Source organism: Cygnus olor, chromosome 1 (genome assembly GCF_009769625.2).
Source record: "Cygnus olor isolate bCygOlo1 chromosome 1, bCygOlo1.pri.v2, whole genome shotgun sequence".
Classification (NCBI taxonomy): domain Eukaryota; kingdom Metazoa; phylum Chordata; class Aves; order Anseriformes; family Anatidae; genus Cygnus; species Cygnus olor.
Window position 1 is genome coordinate 192,678,077 of NC_049169.1, and position 17,668 is coordinate 192,695,744.

At 41.3% G+C, this 17,668-nt stretch overlaps 1 protein-coding gene across 1 annotated transcript in view; it reads left to right on the plus strand.

The window, feature by feature from the left end:
• GUCY1A2 (guanylate cyclase 1 soluble subunit alpha 2) overlaps positions 1–17,668 on the plus strand; it is a 161,157-nt gene that overhangs the window by 4,799 nt on the left and 138,690 nt on the right. Inside the window, exons 2-3 of the mRNA XM_040544124.1 lie at positions 11,482–11,543; positions 15,066–15,187. Coding sequence (XP_040400058.1) covers positions 11,482–11,543; positions 15,066–15,187 — 184 coding nt within the window. The remainder of the gene's footprint in view (positions 1–11,481; positions 11,544–15,065; positions 15,188–17,668) is intronic.

The window sequence follows — 17,668 nt, forward strand, 5'->3', positions numbered from 1 at the left end:
ATATGGGAATGGTATCCTGGCACCAGTGGACGCAGTTTTATTCTTTATAAATGCCATTTATTATCTTACTAAATTCTAGTTCATTGCAGCAATTTTCACATTTGCTCCAGTTCTATCTTGACTTGTATCCAATACCAGGCTGAAAATAGAATCAAATTCAGAAAAAAAAAACACAATTTGTCACTGAGTTGAAAAGTCAAATACTCTGCTCCCATCTGAGGGGCATGGACTACCCTGAAGGAGTAGAGAGTGATTGGGCATGCATTCAGAGGAGACTGTGTACCCCGAAGCGCTGTGCTGATCTTTCTGGAAAGAGAGTTACAGCATGACACAGCATTAGACAGACTTACATTTCTGGTTGATTTTATTTTCTGAATGGCCTATGTAACATCTCTCTTAAACTGTAAACATTATTAAGTGGAAATCACTTCTGGTATACTTTTCTGTTCATGCAGAATTATTCCTGATATCCTTTAAAGGCTCAGTTGAAGACACATTAAATTAAGAACATTTTTTTTCCTGTTTAAATTAGGAAGCTGCTACTGGCTTCTGCCAAATAGATTGAATTTAAGAATTGTCTTTTTGCTTTTTCCTGATAATGGGAGAAAAAAAAGAACATAAAGACTATCATTTAGGTTCGTGTGCATGCTATTAATTCTGTCACTGCTGAAACTTCAAATTGTTTAATTGCAAATGAAACCTCCAGTGAGCGGAGGTGCGGTTTTGGTGGAGAAGTGCAAATGTAGCAGCTCAAATCAAGCCAGGTTTCATCATAAGCCTCTACCACTTACTCTTAAGGAATAACTACTCTTGTTAGTATCAATAACAAGTTGTTGCCACTAGTACAAGATGTAGTGTTGATTTTTACATGAAAGTTTGAAAAAAGATTGCACACGTCTTCTGAGCTCGTCATGACTCACATTAAGTCATCAGGTATACCCAAGCTTTACTGTTGTAAGAATAACTTCTGCCTAACTTTGTGAATGAAGTAGGATAATGCTAATGATATCCATATCAGCAGTGTGACTGGCTTATTCACTTAATAGCCCATGTTGGATGAGCTTTACGTGAGTAACATCCTTCTCAGGAAGATGGGTGTGAAGGAAAAAAAGCCTTGAAAATGGTGGTGAAAGACACATCCAATGAGAAACTCCTAGTTTCTAATTTCAACAAGCAAATAGGATTAAGTTTTCAAAATAAAATAAAGTCAGACTTTTGCCCAGTAGCTTTGAACTTACCAGAGGGAAAAAACATTCATACATGAGGTCACATGTGCAGCCTGTAGCCAGTCAATTTGCTATTTCATAGCGTGGAACAGAGCCGGGGAACATTCTGGGAAATGTTATTAATATTAGAATCATGATGGGTTTTGTTTGTTTGTCTTGTTTGGTGGCTAAACATCTCATACATCTCATCTCAGCCTTAGCAAATAACATATTTTTTTAAAAATTAATTTAGCTGTACCCAGAGGACTGCGGCCTTCTATTGACCTTGGTGAAATTTTGTTTAGGGTGAACTTGAATATTTCACATCTAGTACTTAGACTGTCCATAGTGATAGCTGCTTTCTTAATGTTTGTATAGTCCCAGGCTGAAATCTTGACTTTGCAGAGCATGGAAAAAAACGCTTCTCTGAAAACATTCATACTTTGCAGGCATCTCTCCTGCCTGAAGCAGATACCATATCAACATATGCCCCTAAATTGCAGTGTACAGTCATAGCTACATCAAAACAAGGGTGAATATCCGTCATCACAACTACTTGAGCAGAGAGGTACCGCTTCACAGCAGCTCAGTGTAGTCCTGGTGAAACTTGGAAAGCCAACACAGAGACAAGCCCTCCTTTCCTCTTGTGCTAATGTTAAGGGCTGTTATATTATGCTATGAGGAAAAGAAATAGATCTCATATCCAAGTCCTTTCTAGACGTGTCTGCTTGCAAACTTTTAAAAAAATAAAAAAATAAAAACATGGTTCTTCCATACAGCTCAAAGCACCTTTGCAGCTGAGCATATGAAATTAGGCCCGGTTATGCTGAGGACAGTCGGTTTGTGCAGCAGAAGAAATTCCTTTAGAAGCACTGACATGTAAAGCCTTCCATTTCCTACCTGTCTCCTAGCATAGCACCAATGATTTTATGTAGTAGATGTGAGTTGCTTTAAAAATCAAACAGGTGGCATTGGAGGTAGATTATCTATTATGCTCTCACCTAGTGAATGTATTCTTTCTGCAACACAGAACAGATCTTCTATTCATCCCAGACATGGCTGAACTTCAAAAGATGAACAAAGTGATCCCAGACGGTATTATAATGGACAGCACGCTGAGATATTTATCCTTCACTGTCGAGGAGTTAGACTAGATGAACTAATAGGCAATTTCCATCCATAATGTCTGTGGTGCTTCTAGTTGAAAGGCAGCTGGGGATGCAGGAGTTATGATTTCTAATTATTAGTTATTTCTGTTTTATTTCTTTGGAGTGTTTGCATTGTTATTGCAATGAAATAGTATGAGGTAAAATTATTGGTCTCAATGTTTATTTATTAAATTAATGTGTTTTCTCTGATGTGAACAAGTATTTCACTGTGAGACTACCCCAGTTTGTACAGTTTGTACTGAGGAGCAGAATGGTCTCAGGTTTCGATACCAAGTGACCCTGAGCTCCAATGCTGTACCTTTACCTCGCCCCATCTGGATCACTGTGTGCTGCTGTAGTCATGCTGGTCCACAAGCAATTGGTACTTTTATATAAATCACAAAATTCTGGAGTCAGAAAGCTGGTTTTCATGAAGAAAAAATAAACTTCTAGCTTGCATAGTTACAGAGAAGAAAAGCAAGTGCATCCTAATGGTTCAGAAGCTAGAGAGCAAAAATAATATATTTTTCCTGATTATTTAAAGCACTGTTAAACCCCCAAAGATGATTCTTTTAAAATTTTCAAATGGTTCCTTATGTTGGGTCTCAGCTTCTCCATTTCTGATTTTCGTCTGGGCCCTTTCATTCCATTCTGCAGCTATTGGGAAGATGATTGGGAGGGATCCTGCCTGTACAGGATCTGTGAGGACCTGCTAGGGAGCCTGCCTCCATTCTGCATCATCAATAAAAATTGTCAGATACCAAAGGAACTTTCCTTTCATTTTTCAGTTCTGTTTTTCCCTAGTAGCAGCAATTTCAATACTTATCTCTGCATGCCTGGCATTTGGGAAATGTTGATAAATGTTTGTCTTTAACTGGAGCCTTGATTCTTTGTTTACTGCCTCTTTAACGTCAATATTTGGGTGACCAGAAGAACAGTGAAAGAACAGCTTTCCACTGCTTTCATGATCCTGGGGTAAATATTAAAAAAAAAAAACAACCAACCAAACATACAAACAAACAAAAAACCCTACAGATATAAAACTGGCTATTTTTCCATTTATTTCCTTCCAGATGGGCCAGGTGCATACCAAATCATATGTGCTTAGAGCTCTGTAATCACCTATGCACAGAAACTTCACTAGAGCTGGTTTTGAAATATGAGAAGTGTTTTTCATTAATGAGAGATGCCCAGCAGTGAAGCTGACAATTAAAATCTTACACATCTGCTGAGTTAGTGATTGAACATTACAAATTTGAAACACTTAAAGCTTTCAGCATCCAAGTGCTGATTTGGCTGAGGTCTGTGGTAGCTTGTCTCTCCTGTATGTGATGCCTCTAGAAAGGACATTGCAACTCCCCAGGGCAGAGGAGTCTAGAGGAGCCCCCTGACTTTACAGACTTCCTTGAAGAAATTCTGATAGAAGTGAAGTGGTTTCTAGCTGAGACTATTGCGCTCTTCAGTGCAACTTTCATGTTTAAAATTTGTAGAAAATTTGTAGCACTCAAGTTCTTAAGAGCATGACTGTTAAACCACTTCTGAGGTTCAGCTAGGAGCCACTTAGCTTTTATCAAGGAAAATCTTTGAGGCCATGTTAGGATTAAGGAGAAACTGTGTGTTTGGCTGTTCTCTCAGCTCAGACCTCCCCATTCCATACAGTTCCTTTCTTATCTGGTACTACCTGGTCATCATAAGATGCAAAAAGAATGGGATGGAGAATACGAAACTGCATTTATGTAAATTTAAACTGAGTCATCTGGAATACTCTGTGCAGTACTGTCACCGCATGGTGGGGTTTGTCTGTCCTCACATAAGCATTTAAAAGATGTGTCAGTCTACAGCAATCACTCAACATCCTACGTAGACAAAAGAAACAGGTATTTCCAAAGACTAAGTCTTGTATTAGATACCAACAGTAAAGTGAAATGAGTCACTTTGGGTACCTACAGTTGGGCAGCACTTTGGGTACCTAGAGTTGGCCATTTATTTCCAAAGGCGTTGCAATCAAGTGAGAGACATTTCAGAGGCAACAGGCTATGGTTAGGGAATAGGCCAAAGTCTCTGTCCTCAGAGAAGAGATTGGAAAGCTTAAATTTGATTGCCTTGGGAAAGACATTTATAGCAAGGGATGCAATTAAAGTGGAAGCCTTTTCTCCTTTGTCTCCAAAACGTGAGGCAATGAAGTTGAAAGAAGGGAAAATTAATCAAAAAAAAAGTTTTTTTTTCAGACAATGTCTGTTTAAACTAGAATTCTTTTTCAAAGGAAGTTGCCTGAGTAAGAAAAATCAAATTGAATACTTCAAGATCATTTAGACAAATATCTTCATAAACATTTTCTTCAGATAGTCTTAAAAACACCTCTGAAGCTATACCCCTAGTTTCAGGTCTTGGACCAGTTTCGCACTACTGTAGAACAGGGTGAGGTCAAGCGAGAAGGGCAGGTTTTCCTCCAAAGGCATCCTGCAAGGCGGGCACTGCGAACAGAGGGGACTGGTGGAGTCACAGTGGCTGTCGCAGTGTCGTGGCCAGAATCCCTGCCTGCTGCTGTGCAACAGCATCCTGCTCTGGTTTAATTGCCGAGTTGCCAGACAGAAGAGCTGTAGGAGGTGGTGAGGGGGCTTTGTAGAGGTCCTGCAGAGCCAAGAGCCTGAGCCCCATGTTGCAAGGAAAGAGAAACAACTAGAGACAATCCTTGAGGGTCAGGAGTGGAAACTCCTAAGATGGGGGAGGCTGGAGGCTTATTACTTCTGGCCACGCACCTAGGCACCCTTTTCCACCTGTGGTTCAGCAGTTATGGAGCAAATGCAGTGCCCTGGGAAGAGGTGGGAGAGATGACCTACCTTGCCATGAGGCATCAGAGCCAATTGAGCCTCAACTGCTAGAGGCTCCAACAAAAAGGAGAGTAGTAGTTATCAGAAACTGTCTCCCGAGGAGACAGAGGCATTCATCTGCCAGCCTGCCCTGCTGCCTCAGGAGGTCTGCTGCTTGCCAGGAGCTCAGACATGATGTTGCAAACAGGCTGCCAAGACTTGTCTGGCCTTCGACTATGAACCCTGCTGCTCGTCCATGTGGGCACCAACTATGCAGCCAGGGGAGACCTTGAGAATATCAGAAGTGACTACATGGTTTTGAGGGCAAGGGTAAAGGGCCTGGGGGTCCAGTTGGGGTCTCTTTAATCCTGCTGATGAGGGGGAAAGGCTCAGGTTGGAGTGGACACATTTAGTGAGGCAGCCCCTGTGGCTGGTGTTGCTGGCAGGGCTTTGATCTCTGTGGATGTAGGGCACTCACTCTCTGAGGAGTAAAGACTACTGAGCAAGAAGGGATTTATCTGACAAAGTGGGGTGAGGATGTCTTTGACAACAGGCTTCCTGATCTTGATGAGGGCTTCAAACTATGTTTGTTTGCAAAGGGTCTACATTGTCTGAAGAGAAGGTGGTGGTGGTGGTGGGGGGGGCAGTGAAAAATATCTGGGGGACAACATGGTGGAAGAGGTTCATGTGCTTACTTTGTGAAAGCAAGATGACCAGGGGCCCATTTTAAGGAACAAATAGGTGACACTGAGCTTGGACCTCATGCGTTAGCACACACATCTTGTGTGGGATGGCTTTCAGGACAGGAGTGCTGCAGGGAATGGACACAAGATGTTCATGACAGACAGGCTGGGAAGGTGAGGAGCACGAGCAGCGCTCTGTGCAAAGGAGTGACCAAAATGTGCAGACAGTTGTCTTTTGATGGGGCAAGTTGGCCCAGAGCTTGTGGTCAGGAGCAGAGGATGGTTTAGCAGAGGTGGTGTGTTGGTACGTGTCTGCTACACATTGGCTGATCAAGAAGTGAAAGTAGAGAAAAACTTCAGACAGCTGAGACAGCTGGAGGGAGCCTCAAAACTGCAGGCCTTAATACTCACGGGGGAATTCAGCCAATTCAATATCAACTGGAAGGGCAATAGAGATGCAGGAGATCTTTGGAGCTGATGGGGCGGGGGGGTGGGGGGGGGTGGGGAAATACTCTGCTGGAGCTATTGCTCAAAAGCAATGAAGAACTGGTTGAAGATATAATGGTTGATGGGAGCCTTGGCTACAGTGATTATGAGATGCTGGAGTTCAAAACACAGAGAGAAGTGGGAAAGATGAGTAAGTGGAATCACAGCCTCATACTTCAGGAGAGCAGATTTTGGCTTGTTCATAGATCTTGGCAGGATCCAACGGGCAACTAGCATGGATGGTAGAGGGACACAGGAAGTTGTTTGATCTTTGGGGACCCTTTTACACCCTCCTCAAAGCTCCAGAATGGTTGATTATGGTATGCAGAATGTCAAAAAAGCATGGAAGAAGGCCAGCATGTGTCAAGAGGTACCTCAGGACAGAGCTCAAATGCAAAAAAAAGATGTCTACAGAAGTTGGAAGCAGGGGTGGGCTGTCCTGGAAGAGTACAGAGGCGTTGCCTGAGCATGCAGGGATGGAGATAGGAAAGCCTCCCAGTCATGGCAATCAGGGGAGGTACCTGATGACTGGAAAGAAGCTAACATCACACTCGGCACTAAGAAAGATGAGGATCCAGGGAACTATGGACAAATCAGCCTAACTCTAGTCCGTGGGACAGTGAAGGAGCAAATCATTTTGCAAACCTTTTATGAGAAAAAAAAAAAAAAGAAAAGAAAAAAGGACAAGGTGGTGATTGGGAACAGCCAGACCAAATTTTACCCCTTTACACCCTTTAATACCCTTTGTATGCTTTTATGCCCTTTTACAAGGATGAATTGTACCTGACCAACCTGATTGACTTCTGTAATGAGATGACTGGCTCAATGGATGAAGGGATGTTGTTCACCTTGCCTTTAGAAAGGTCTTTGGCATGGTCTCCTATAGTGTCCTTAGAGCCAAACTGGTGAGATATGGACTGCATAAGTGGATGATAAGGTGGGTGGAAAATTGACTAGACCTTTGGGCTCAAAAGGTGGCAATCAGTAGCAAAAAGTCAAATTATCAACCAACTACCTCTGCATTTTCTTCAGGGATTGATAAGGGGGCCAGCAAAGGACTACCAGGATGGTTAGACTATGGAGCTGGTGACATCTGAGGAGTGGCTGGGGAAGGTGCATCTGTTCAGCTTTTAAGAAGAAACAGTTTTGAGCTGTATTGCAGTCTACAGTTACTTGTTCATGGGAAGTAGGGAAGATAGAACTGGACTTTTCTCAGGGGTGCACAGTGCAAGAATGAGAGGCAGGAAAGCTGGAAAATGGAAGTTCCAAATCAATATTAAAAAAAAAAAAATATGAGGGTGATCAAACACTGGCACAGGTTTGGATCTCCATTGTTGGAGGCACTCAGAACTCATCTGGAGAAGGATCTGAGCAACCAGTTCTAACAGGTATGACTCTGAGCAGGACATTGAACTATGAAACTTTCAAAGGTTCCTTCAAATGTATATAAACCTGTGATTCTGTGATTTTTTTACAGTTTCCTTTGACACATTAGGGTTAGCCATGGCTTGCTATCTGGATTCAGAGTTAATTCAGGGAAGTCCGATAGCCTCTGCTATGCAAAAGATCAGTCAGATTATTTTCAGTGGTTCCTTCTGCCTTATATTTTATCATTCCAGATGGAGCTTGGACATGATCTGGTATGGCAATTTTTGGATTAATTTACATGTAACAATAGCAGTACTGTCATGTCTAAATTTGGATTGCCCTTAGAAACCTGAACTGATGTAACTGTTTCGCAATGCAGATAAAAGAGCAGTAAATCATTATAATCAAAATAAATCATTAAAATTTACTGTTTTATGTAATAAATGCTATTTTACATTTATATATATATATATATATTTAATTTTAAGTGGTCAAGTTTTAAAACTGCTTCAGTAAACAAGGGCCACTGGGTACCTGCATGGCATAGACTTACATTGCAGCAGAGGAAGTGCATTATTATAAGCTGTCTTTTATCTTCCCTAACAGCAGAAGCTATGCTTCTTTGAGAGATGATGTGTATTATGCTACTAGGAGAAGGTTTAGTTATTTTGTCTTCATGAAGTCTTGCTGTTGGATGCAGAAAAGAGATGGAAATGTTTTCCTACCCACTCTCTCTCTCATAGGCAACGCAGAGTCAGTAGCGGAAGAAGTAGAACACCAAACTGCTTGTGTAGGCAGCTGTAGGCAGGTGTCATTTTTCTTCTCTCCCTTTTATTTAGTCATGACAAGATGGTCATAGTGACAGAATTACAGCTATAGCAAAGGTACATTCACCACTGATTACAATAAACTGAGAAGGTGAGCACAGTGGCTTTTTAACCATGCACAGTGACATGCCATTCTTGTCAGAAATGGAGAAAGACTTTGTGACTCAGGTTGGTTTTCATATTAACTATGGGCACAATGCACAGAGCTCTGTTTATGACCAGTGTTTTAATCTGAAATCCTACTTTTTGCTTTCATATTTTACTAATATTTGTACTTACTTTTTAATTATTTTCTAATATTTGGAAGGATATGCCAGTAAAAAGGTGTATGAGTGTATGGGATTGTATAAAGTTCTCTGACAATACTTAGGCAGATGATTTAGCTTACAGAGGAGAGTTAGTAGTACGTGAGCTATTCTTATTTCATTCAGCACTGTGGGAGAAGGGAGGTGATTGATGAAATAAGCTCAGGACTTGGAGGTTGCTTATATGGTCAAATCTTGAGGTATTCAAACAGGTTTTTCCATGGGTAAGAAGTGCAACATCTGTGCATCAAGAATGAGAAGGGGAAAGACAATCCCCAGAGGACTGCTTAAGTGTCATGAAGCTGCGAAAGTTCTTGAGAACAGAAAAGTGCTATTTTTCTTCCTCTCCACTATGGAACCAAGCATTGCTGCCTTCCATACGCTCGCTGTAAAAGTACTTTGGGGGATCCAGAAATGAGATCTAATTCAACAATCAAAATTTTCCAGTGTTCTATGTTTCATGTCAGAGGAGGTCCTGGTGGAGTACTTAAGTTCTGTGTGTAGGAGTGGGGCTGAGGGAAATGCAGTATGGAAATAGGAGATGGCAGCTGTCTAGACCTCTTTATTTAAAGCCATTTTACTTTGCCTGGTTGGTAGAGTGGGAATTTTCTATATGTGAAGAATGGATTTTTGTGCTTACTGAGCACAGGAAAGCTTTTGAGTTTCTGAGAGAACATGCCGTGAAATACGTTTGTAGCCCATCAGGCCTAAGGACCTCAACACCTCCCATACAACCAAGGAGGGATGAATTTTTGGTATGTGGTGGTTTCATTCATATGACACTTCCACTGTGTTTTGCAAAAGAACACATAACTTTTAATGCCCTTTAGCACAGGAAACCTAGCTCCTGCAGAGATGTGAAGTAATTATCTGATAAAGTATTATCAAAAAATAATAATAATAAAAAACAAACCCAGAAAAACTATTTCAAGGTTGACATGTATTTTGAGCTTATTTTTGCAAATGCATAAATTTCTACACATTTGAATTCAAAATGGAAGACAAGTTCATATAATATGGTATTAATATTTTTTTTTACAATTGCACAAACCTGGTATAGTCTTTTGCATTCCTGCCATCATCAAAACAAATACCTCTTTCTGCAAACTCACGAGCAACGTTAGGAAGAATGGTCAGGTCTTGAAGTGCTGAATCTGCACAGCAGACAGCAAAATCTGAGACTTTCAAAGCTGATGTTGGTTTGAATGAAATCACCTCAAATTGTGGTTTTTCAAGAATGAAAGAGCTCAAATTAAGGGACACTTCAACTATTACTTTCCAAAATAATTAGGTGTCTTTTTCAAAAGGTAGAGAAATACTAAATGTCTATAAAATTTGAGTGTCTGGTGCTTCTGCTGAGTCTGATCAGAATATCCCTGGGTGCCTTTGAGAAAGAAGGAAGGATACTTAAAGCATACTTAAATCCAAGTTGGGTACCTTTGTCTGATCTCTGTCACCAGGACAGAATGTACAGGTGAAAAACTTCAGATTTGGTACAAGCCAGCCATTCTGAAAGAAGGATGTTTTGTCATAACGTCTTGAAGCTGCAACAGGGGTGGTTCAGGCTAGATATCAGGAAAGCGTTCTTCACTGAGAGGGTGGTCGGGCACTGGGGTAGGCTCCCCAAGGCAGTGGTCATGGCACCGGGCCTGCTGGAGTTCAAGAAGCGTTTGGACAATGCTCTCAGACACACGGTCTGATTTTTTGGGTGGTTCTTTGGGGACCCAGGAGTTGGACTTGATGATCCTTGTGCGTCCCTTCCAACTCTGGATAGTCTATGATTCCGTGATTCTGTAAGTGACTTGGAACATTCCAAAGAGAATAACTTGGATTTTACATTTGCTTGATTTACCTGAAGATCGCTCATGTATTAATTCAAAAAAATAGGAACAGCAGCACTGGCAGTAGCAGCAGTATTAGTAGCAGTAGCAGTAGTAGTTGTAAGGAAAACAGACACATATATGAACATATGTATTTTGGTGATTACTGTAGTGGTATTAATAATGAAAATAAACACAGATATGCACATACATTGCTTGGTGAACACCTGTTAAAATGGAACAGCATATAAATGCTTGAAGCATGTCATGATTTTCTTTTGATGAACTTGAGCTTCCTGATGATTTAAAAGATAACTTGGGAGTTACAACTTGTCAGGAAAGCAAGCCAAAATAAATTATGTCTTTATAATCTTCTTTAATGCAAAATGCTCTAGTGAGCATACAAAGTTTAAAAACCCAAATGGCTTTTCCTGGATATACTTTCAGCACAAAATAATAGCATTTTCTTGCAGACTATTTTAAATTAATTATTTTAAAGTAATGAGATAATTGGTAGGTGATAGTTTGGGAGAGCTATTAGTGAAGTGGCTTCTTTGTTATGCACAAATAGTCTTGTTAGCAGTATAAATTATATGTCTTATTGTAAAGTTCATTCTTATTTAAATGGTGAAGTAAGATACAAGGAACGAGTAATATTTCCTATCCATTGCCATGATTGGCACCTGACAGGTAGATAATCTGAGGAGTAAAACTGGGGCAAAATAGTGTATTGGAAGATTTGTTAATTAAACTGTGCTATACTTCCATAATCTTACTTTTTTTTTTTTTTTTTTTTTTTTTTTTTTTTTTTTTTTTTATTCTTCCATAGCCTCAGACTATTCGGCAAACTCTTCAAAGGACACTGCAGTATTTTGAGCATCAAGTTATTGGGTAAGTGTTAATGTGAGGTAGTGAAAGATGCACAGAGTGTTTTCCTTTATGCTTTCAAAGCTATGGCCTTGACTGACAAGCTTTTTAATTTTTCTCACAAATTCTTAGGGAAGCTCTGGAGTAGCAGTACACATTAGAGATGTTAGTGATAAACTGCTGTTCAGTCCTGCTTTCATTCAATCCCATCACAGCATGACTGCTCCTCTAACAGTGACATTTCCTATATAAGGAGAATTAAGGAATCTTTTTATAAAAGTATAGGATCTACTCCAATTTGCTTTTTGTAGAACCACATGAGATTTCTGGAAAATGTATTTATGCTATGACCTGAGGCCCCAGTCTTGCAAAGCCCTACATCATTTCTTGTTATATACATGCGTAAGATTGCATACCATACTTGCAGATTTTTTGCAGAAGCAGGGCAGAAAACCACCTCCTAAGAGTTCAATAAGAAAATTAAGAGATGACTAAGGAGTAAAAGGAAAGTGATAGCAATTATCATCATGAAAACCTGAGCCATTCTCCGAGTGATTGAAATAATCTCCTCTCAAGCTTTTTCTTACCTGCACAAGTATTTTATTGTCAAAGACAGCCCACGTTTCTCATAGAGTCAGAATACAATGGCTGCATGTCTATAGCCCTTAAATGGTGGTGCTATGTGACAAATGAAGAATGCTGTCCTCTGAATTTAATTACACAGATGTAAGGGATTTTTTTTTTCAGGCAGCGCTCAGGGTCTTTTCAGAATTTATGACATTGTTTGAAGCTCAGTGCACTGGAGGAAATTGTCCTTGCATGTTTCTCAATGTTTGGTTAAAATTCAAAGGGTGCCCTAGCTTGGTAGATGACATTTGCAATGTTAGCGCATTTGGCTGGCACCTGAAGGCAGTGAGGGAGCCAATCTTGGCAGATAATTATGATGTCCACCACAGGACAGGCAAAGGGAGAAGCCTTTTGGCTGCCACTTTGATCCTAAAAAAATTGCTTGAAGTCTCATGTTAGGAGACTTCAGTGGGTGAAACAGTGCCTTGCAAAAAGCATATGTGCAAAAACAATGCAGCTTCTAATTTATGGCCACATGTGGTTTACATATCCTTATTTTAATGGACAAAGTTTAAAAATGGGACACTCCGGAAACCTGTAATTCCCGTAACTTATGGCACACTTTGACTCAAGTTTTTGAATGCCAATGTAAATTTAAGTACAACTCAGTGTTGTACAGTCAGTGAAAGTCAAAATTGTCTCTTGACGTCGTATATTTGTCCTGTCTGGAGATCCATACTGCGTATACATACTGTGGTGGGCTGACTTTCGTCAGCTGCAGGCCTCACCCTGCTGCTCTCTAACTCTCTCTCCTCAACAGGGCAGTGGGGGGAAATAAGATGAAAAAAGCTTCTGGGTTAAGATGAAGACAGCAAAATTCTTTCCCAGTTACCATCACGGGCCAAACAGACTCATCTTGGGGCAAATTAATTTAATTTATTGCGAGTGGAAATAGAGTAGGATGGTGAGAAACAAAGACAAAACTAAACCACCTTTCCCCCAGCCCCTCCTTCACAGGCTCAACTTCACTCCTTCATCCCCAGCTCCTTTTCCTCCTCCCTCCATGTGGTGAAGGGGAATGGGGGTTGCTGTCAGGCCCCAATAGCACCTCTCAGCTGCTCCTTTTTCCACACACTTTTGCTCTGCTCCACCATGAGCTGCCCATGGCTGCAGTTTGTTCAGGGCATACCCATCTGTGCCAGCATGGGGTCCTCCCCTGGCTGCAGGGTGTGCAGCTACACACTGGTGCTAGTGCCTGGAGCACCTCCTTCCTCTCTTTCTTCACTGCCCATGCTGTTCATGCAGTTGTTTCTCACACTTTTTTGCCTCATCCCTCACACCTCCATGTGTTTTTTTGCCCTTTATTAAACACGTATTCTCAGAGGCACCACCAGCATTGCTGCTGCACCCAGCCATGCCCTGCGGCAGGGCCACTGAGGCTGGCTGGAACTGGGTGGAGTGGCTGGAGCCAGCTGGGGCTGGCTGGAGCCAGCTGGAACCACCTGGAACCATCTGAGACTGAGATCAGGGTGGTGAAGCCCTGGAACAAGTTGCCCAGAGAAGCTGTGGATGCCCCATCCCTGGAAGTGTTCAAGGCCAGGCTGGATGGGGCTTTGAGCAACCTGGGCTAGTGGGAGGTGTCCCAGCCAATGGCAGGGGGTTTGGAATGAGATGATCTTTAAGGCTCCTTCCAACCCAAGCCATTCTACGATTCTATGAAATGTTCATTAAATCTCCTGTCCCAGTCAAGAGCAGAGGTGAGGTATGGCCGTGGTACCATTCCAGGAAGCCTGTGGTATTTATTGGCTGTGGAGGCCTGCCCACCTGGCTTGGTTGTGGCTTTGGGCTCTGGCTTTGAGCTCAGGCAGTGGGTCAGGATGTGGTGTCCCTCTGAAGCAGGATAAAGTGTTTTTTTTTTCCTGCAACATGGCTTGGTGTCACCAGGGGCCAGTGGTGAGTAGTCACTGCAGTGTGAACCAGCAACCTTTAACCTTGCTCCACATGGAAAACCAGTTTGTTGTTGGAGTAACCATATGTGCAGTCTGAATCCTTTCTAGCCTTTTCCATGGGTGCTGGCAAAACAGGCACTTGTTTTTTTCAGAAGTTAGTCAGATGAGGAGTCCAGTCCTTAAAACTGCTATTCATGATTTATGAAGTATAAACAAAGTATGAAAGCATAACAAAACTGTTAATAAAATGCTCATTAAAAATCTTTGTGCATTGAGCAAAATCAATTATACATTTTTCCAAGTGCGTTATAACTCTGTTGTAACACTTTCTTCACTTGTGTTTCCTCCTCCATCCTCGTTATCACCTGCATAAAGCTTTGTATTAAACATAGTCTGAGCTTCTGTTCTGTTTCTGTTGAATTAAGGAAAACCAATGCGGCAAGGCTAAATCAAATAGAATAATTTAGATGTCAGCTGCTTCCTTGTCAGTCTGAGCACAACTCTGTACCTTTCAGCAATTGTGGGATTTTTTTTATTTTTTCTTTTACAAGCTATAACACAAACTTCATCTCTTCAGCAGATAATCCACAGAGAAAGCTAGGTTTTATACTTGCAGTGCTAACATAATGTGGCATGGAAGATTTCTTCTTATTAGATACTCTCCATTGCCTCATAAACATCCTACTTGGAGCTTACTGTAAAACTCTGTTACAGCATCCAAATGGGAATGAAGTGTGACAGATATGCCTGATACCCTTCCCTCATGCCTGAATCCTTTGGTACTTTTTTTTTTCTTTTAATTCATTTATTCTCATTGCAGATAACGTTCCAGATTCTAGTATAATGTTACTAGTACGCAGGTTACTAATGTGTCATCTGTGTGGGAATATGTATGAAGGGGGTGATGGAGAGAGAAAGCGGGAAGAGACAAGGGAGGCTAGAGGCATTATTTACTACCATTTCTGAAAGGTATTTGTCTATCTTGCGTTTGTATAAGGAGATGCCATAACTTCTTTATTTTTTACTGTAGTTACAGGGATGCAGAGAGGAATTTTCACAATATATCAAACCGATGCTCCTATACAGACTGCTCTGGCAATGAAGAAGCTGAAGATGTCTCAGGAATTCTCCAGTGTACAGCTAATGTACTTGGTATGTATTTTTTCAAGGGAATTTGTTACCTTCAGCTGAAAGGTATACTGACCATCTTATTACCAGCAATGAACCAAGGCATTTTAGTTCTAACAAAGGAAATTTAGGATGTAGGCAGCTACATATCATTGCACTGATATCTTGTGTCTCCTTTTTAACACATATTTTCTACCTTTGAGACAACACAGACTGATTTTTCAGTGGAGGTGCATTCAGTGAAGATGCATCAACTCGGGTTGATGTCAGTGATTGGGGAGGTTTCACAGGGTTTGAGCTGAAGTGAATTTGCATCTGTCCAGGCCTGGGTCTTGGAATTATTTCAAAAAGTGTTTTAAGATCCAGTGATTTAAGAACAACAGATGCTCTTAGGGTCTATGGACCTGATGTGTAGAGGTCCTGAGAAACACAGAGCAGGATGACATGAAACATTTTGGAAACTGACATTCACACTGAAGAATGCTTGCTGCAAGAAACTTTTAGAAATGTTGCATGTCAAGATGGTGTCATCCATCACTGAAATGCAACTGTCTTACTAGGGTGCACCAACAATACACAGCAAACTCCTGAAAATTACCTGGGGAGCCTTAGCTTCCCTCTGTAGTGTCACAGGAAGCCACCTGTTTTGTGCTGATAGCTCCAGTCAGGTGTCAAGGCTTCATTTAGCAGTGCTGGTGAGTTGTATACAGGAGCTAATGAAACAAGTACTTGTGCTTTCAAATTGTGGTGTCAAAACTAAATGGCTGGCTATTTGCATTCACACTTATTATATACCCAAATAACTCTTCTTCCCTAGTTGTTACTAAGTTTTACTGGTTTTCAGTCAGACCTGTGTTGCTGATACAAATCTACCAAGAAAGACAAAAAAAAAAAATAAAAAAAAATGCAGAGCTCAACACTGAGAACTTAAATTTTGATTGGGGTTGTTTTAACTGTTTTAGTTCTATGAAACTGATCATCTTCCTTGTTTTAGAGTAAACTTTACAGCTCAAGCTTTAACCATTAGGCATTTATCTATATTTTACAGGGATCTGTAAGGAGGAAAAGTAGTAACTGCTTTTAAAGTTAATTGTTTGAAAGCAGAAATTCCTGATTTATTTGTGATAGTCATTTGCAAAGTAGAAAAGCCAATGTTACACAGCGCTACTTCCAGGACTGCAGCAATCGACAATAAAATTTTCATTATGTTTTAAGACATGAAGTGGTCTTATATATGAATTATATACAATCATGCCATCTACTACCAAGAAAGTAATACCAATCTTGGTCATGTTGTTGGTTGATGTGAGTTTATCAGCATTATGTGTGTTTGGGCTCAGTCCGGAGGTCAAGTAACTCACCCATTTGCAACACAGTGGCTGAGCTGTTGTAGCTGTCTGTGCCCACTGCTGTCTAGTGTCATTTGTCATCCACTGCTTTCATGGGAGTCTGAAATGGAGAGTTGTTGATGATCCTTCTCTGCAAACAAAGCCCTGGGGGTCCTGATGGGCAGCAAGTGAGTCCTGATAGTAAGTCCAGCAGTGAGTCCTGGCAACAATGATGGCCAATGGCAGCCTAGGCTGTGTGAACAGGGGCAGAGATACAGATTGAGATGAGTGCTTGCCCCCCTCTACTCAGAACATGTTAGACCACATCTGCATTACAAAATCTGGGAGCCCATAAACATGGGTAAGTTAATAAACTGAGGGAGTTCAGTTGAGGCCCTTGAGATGGTGAAGCATGGAGCACCTACCTTGTGAGGCTGGGGGAGCTGGGCTTGTTCAGCCTGGAGCAGAGATGGTGTTTGAAACCTCTGTAGCCTACAAGGTTGTAGGGGAAACAGCCAGGGTCTTCACAGTGGTGCAGAGTGAGAGACAATGGCCTAGATTAAAACTGGAGATGGACAGACTGACTATTCTTCCCCATGAAGACCGTCAGGGAGTGGCACAGGTTGCCCAGAGAGGTTGTGCAGCCTCTGCCCTTGGAGATTTTTAACCACAACTGGGTGAAGCCCTGAGCAACCTGGTCTGAATGACCTGGTAACTTCTGGGATCTCTCCCAGCTTGAAAACTTTTCTGATTCTGGCCCAACACACAGCTAATAGGAAGCAGCTGCTGATACCATGATGACATTTTTGCTAGTTGAGTACTGAGCTTTTTTTCTGAACTTTTATATAGCACTCAGAACACTTGGGACAGTACTTATAATGTCTAAACTCTATTTGCTTTTTCATTGGAGGCCTCAGTAAGCTGCTGAAATTAGGGTGGAAGGTGCAAAAGATGACATTTTGGTTCATTGTAGGTTTCCTCTGACCTGGTAATATACAGGATAAACCTGCAGAATTTTTATGGCATTGTGCAACTGGAGAGTCTTTCTTCAGTGATGCACAGGACTGAAGTCTGAGCTTGTATGATAATTAAAGATGTGATATACCTTCATTGTCAGGTGAATACTCTAGGTCATATTCTGCCCACAGAAAGTCTGGACCACCATGTACTACTGACA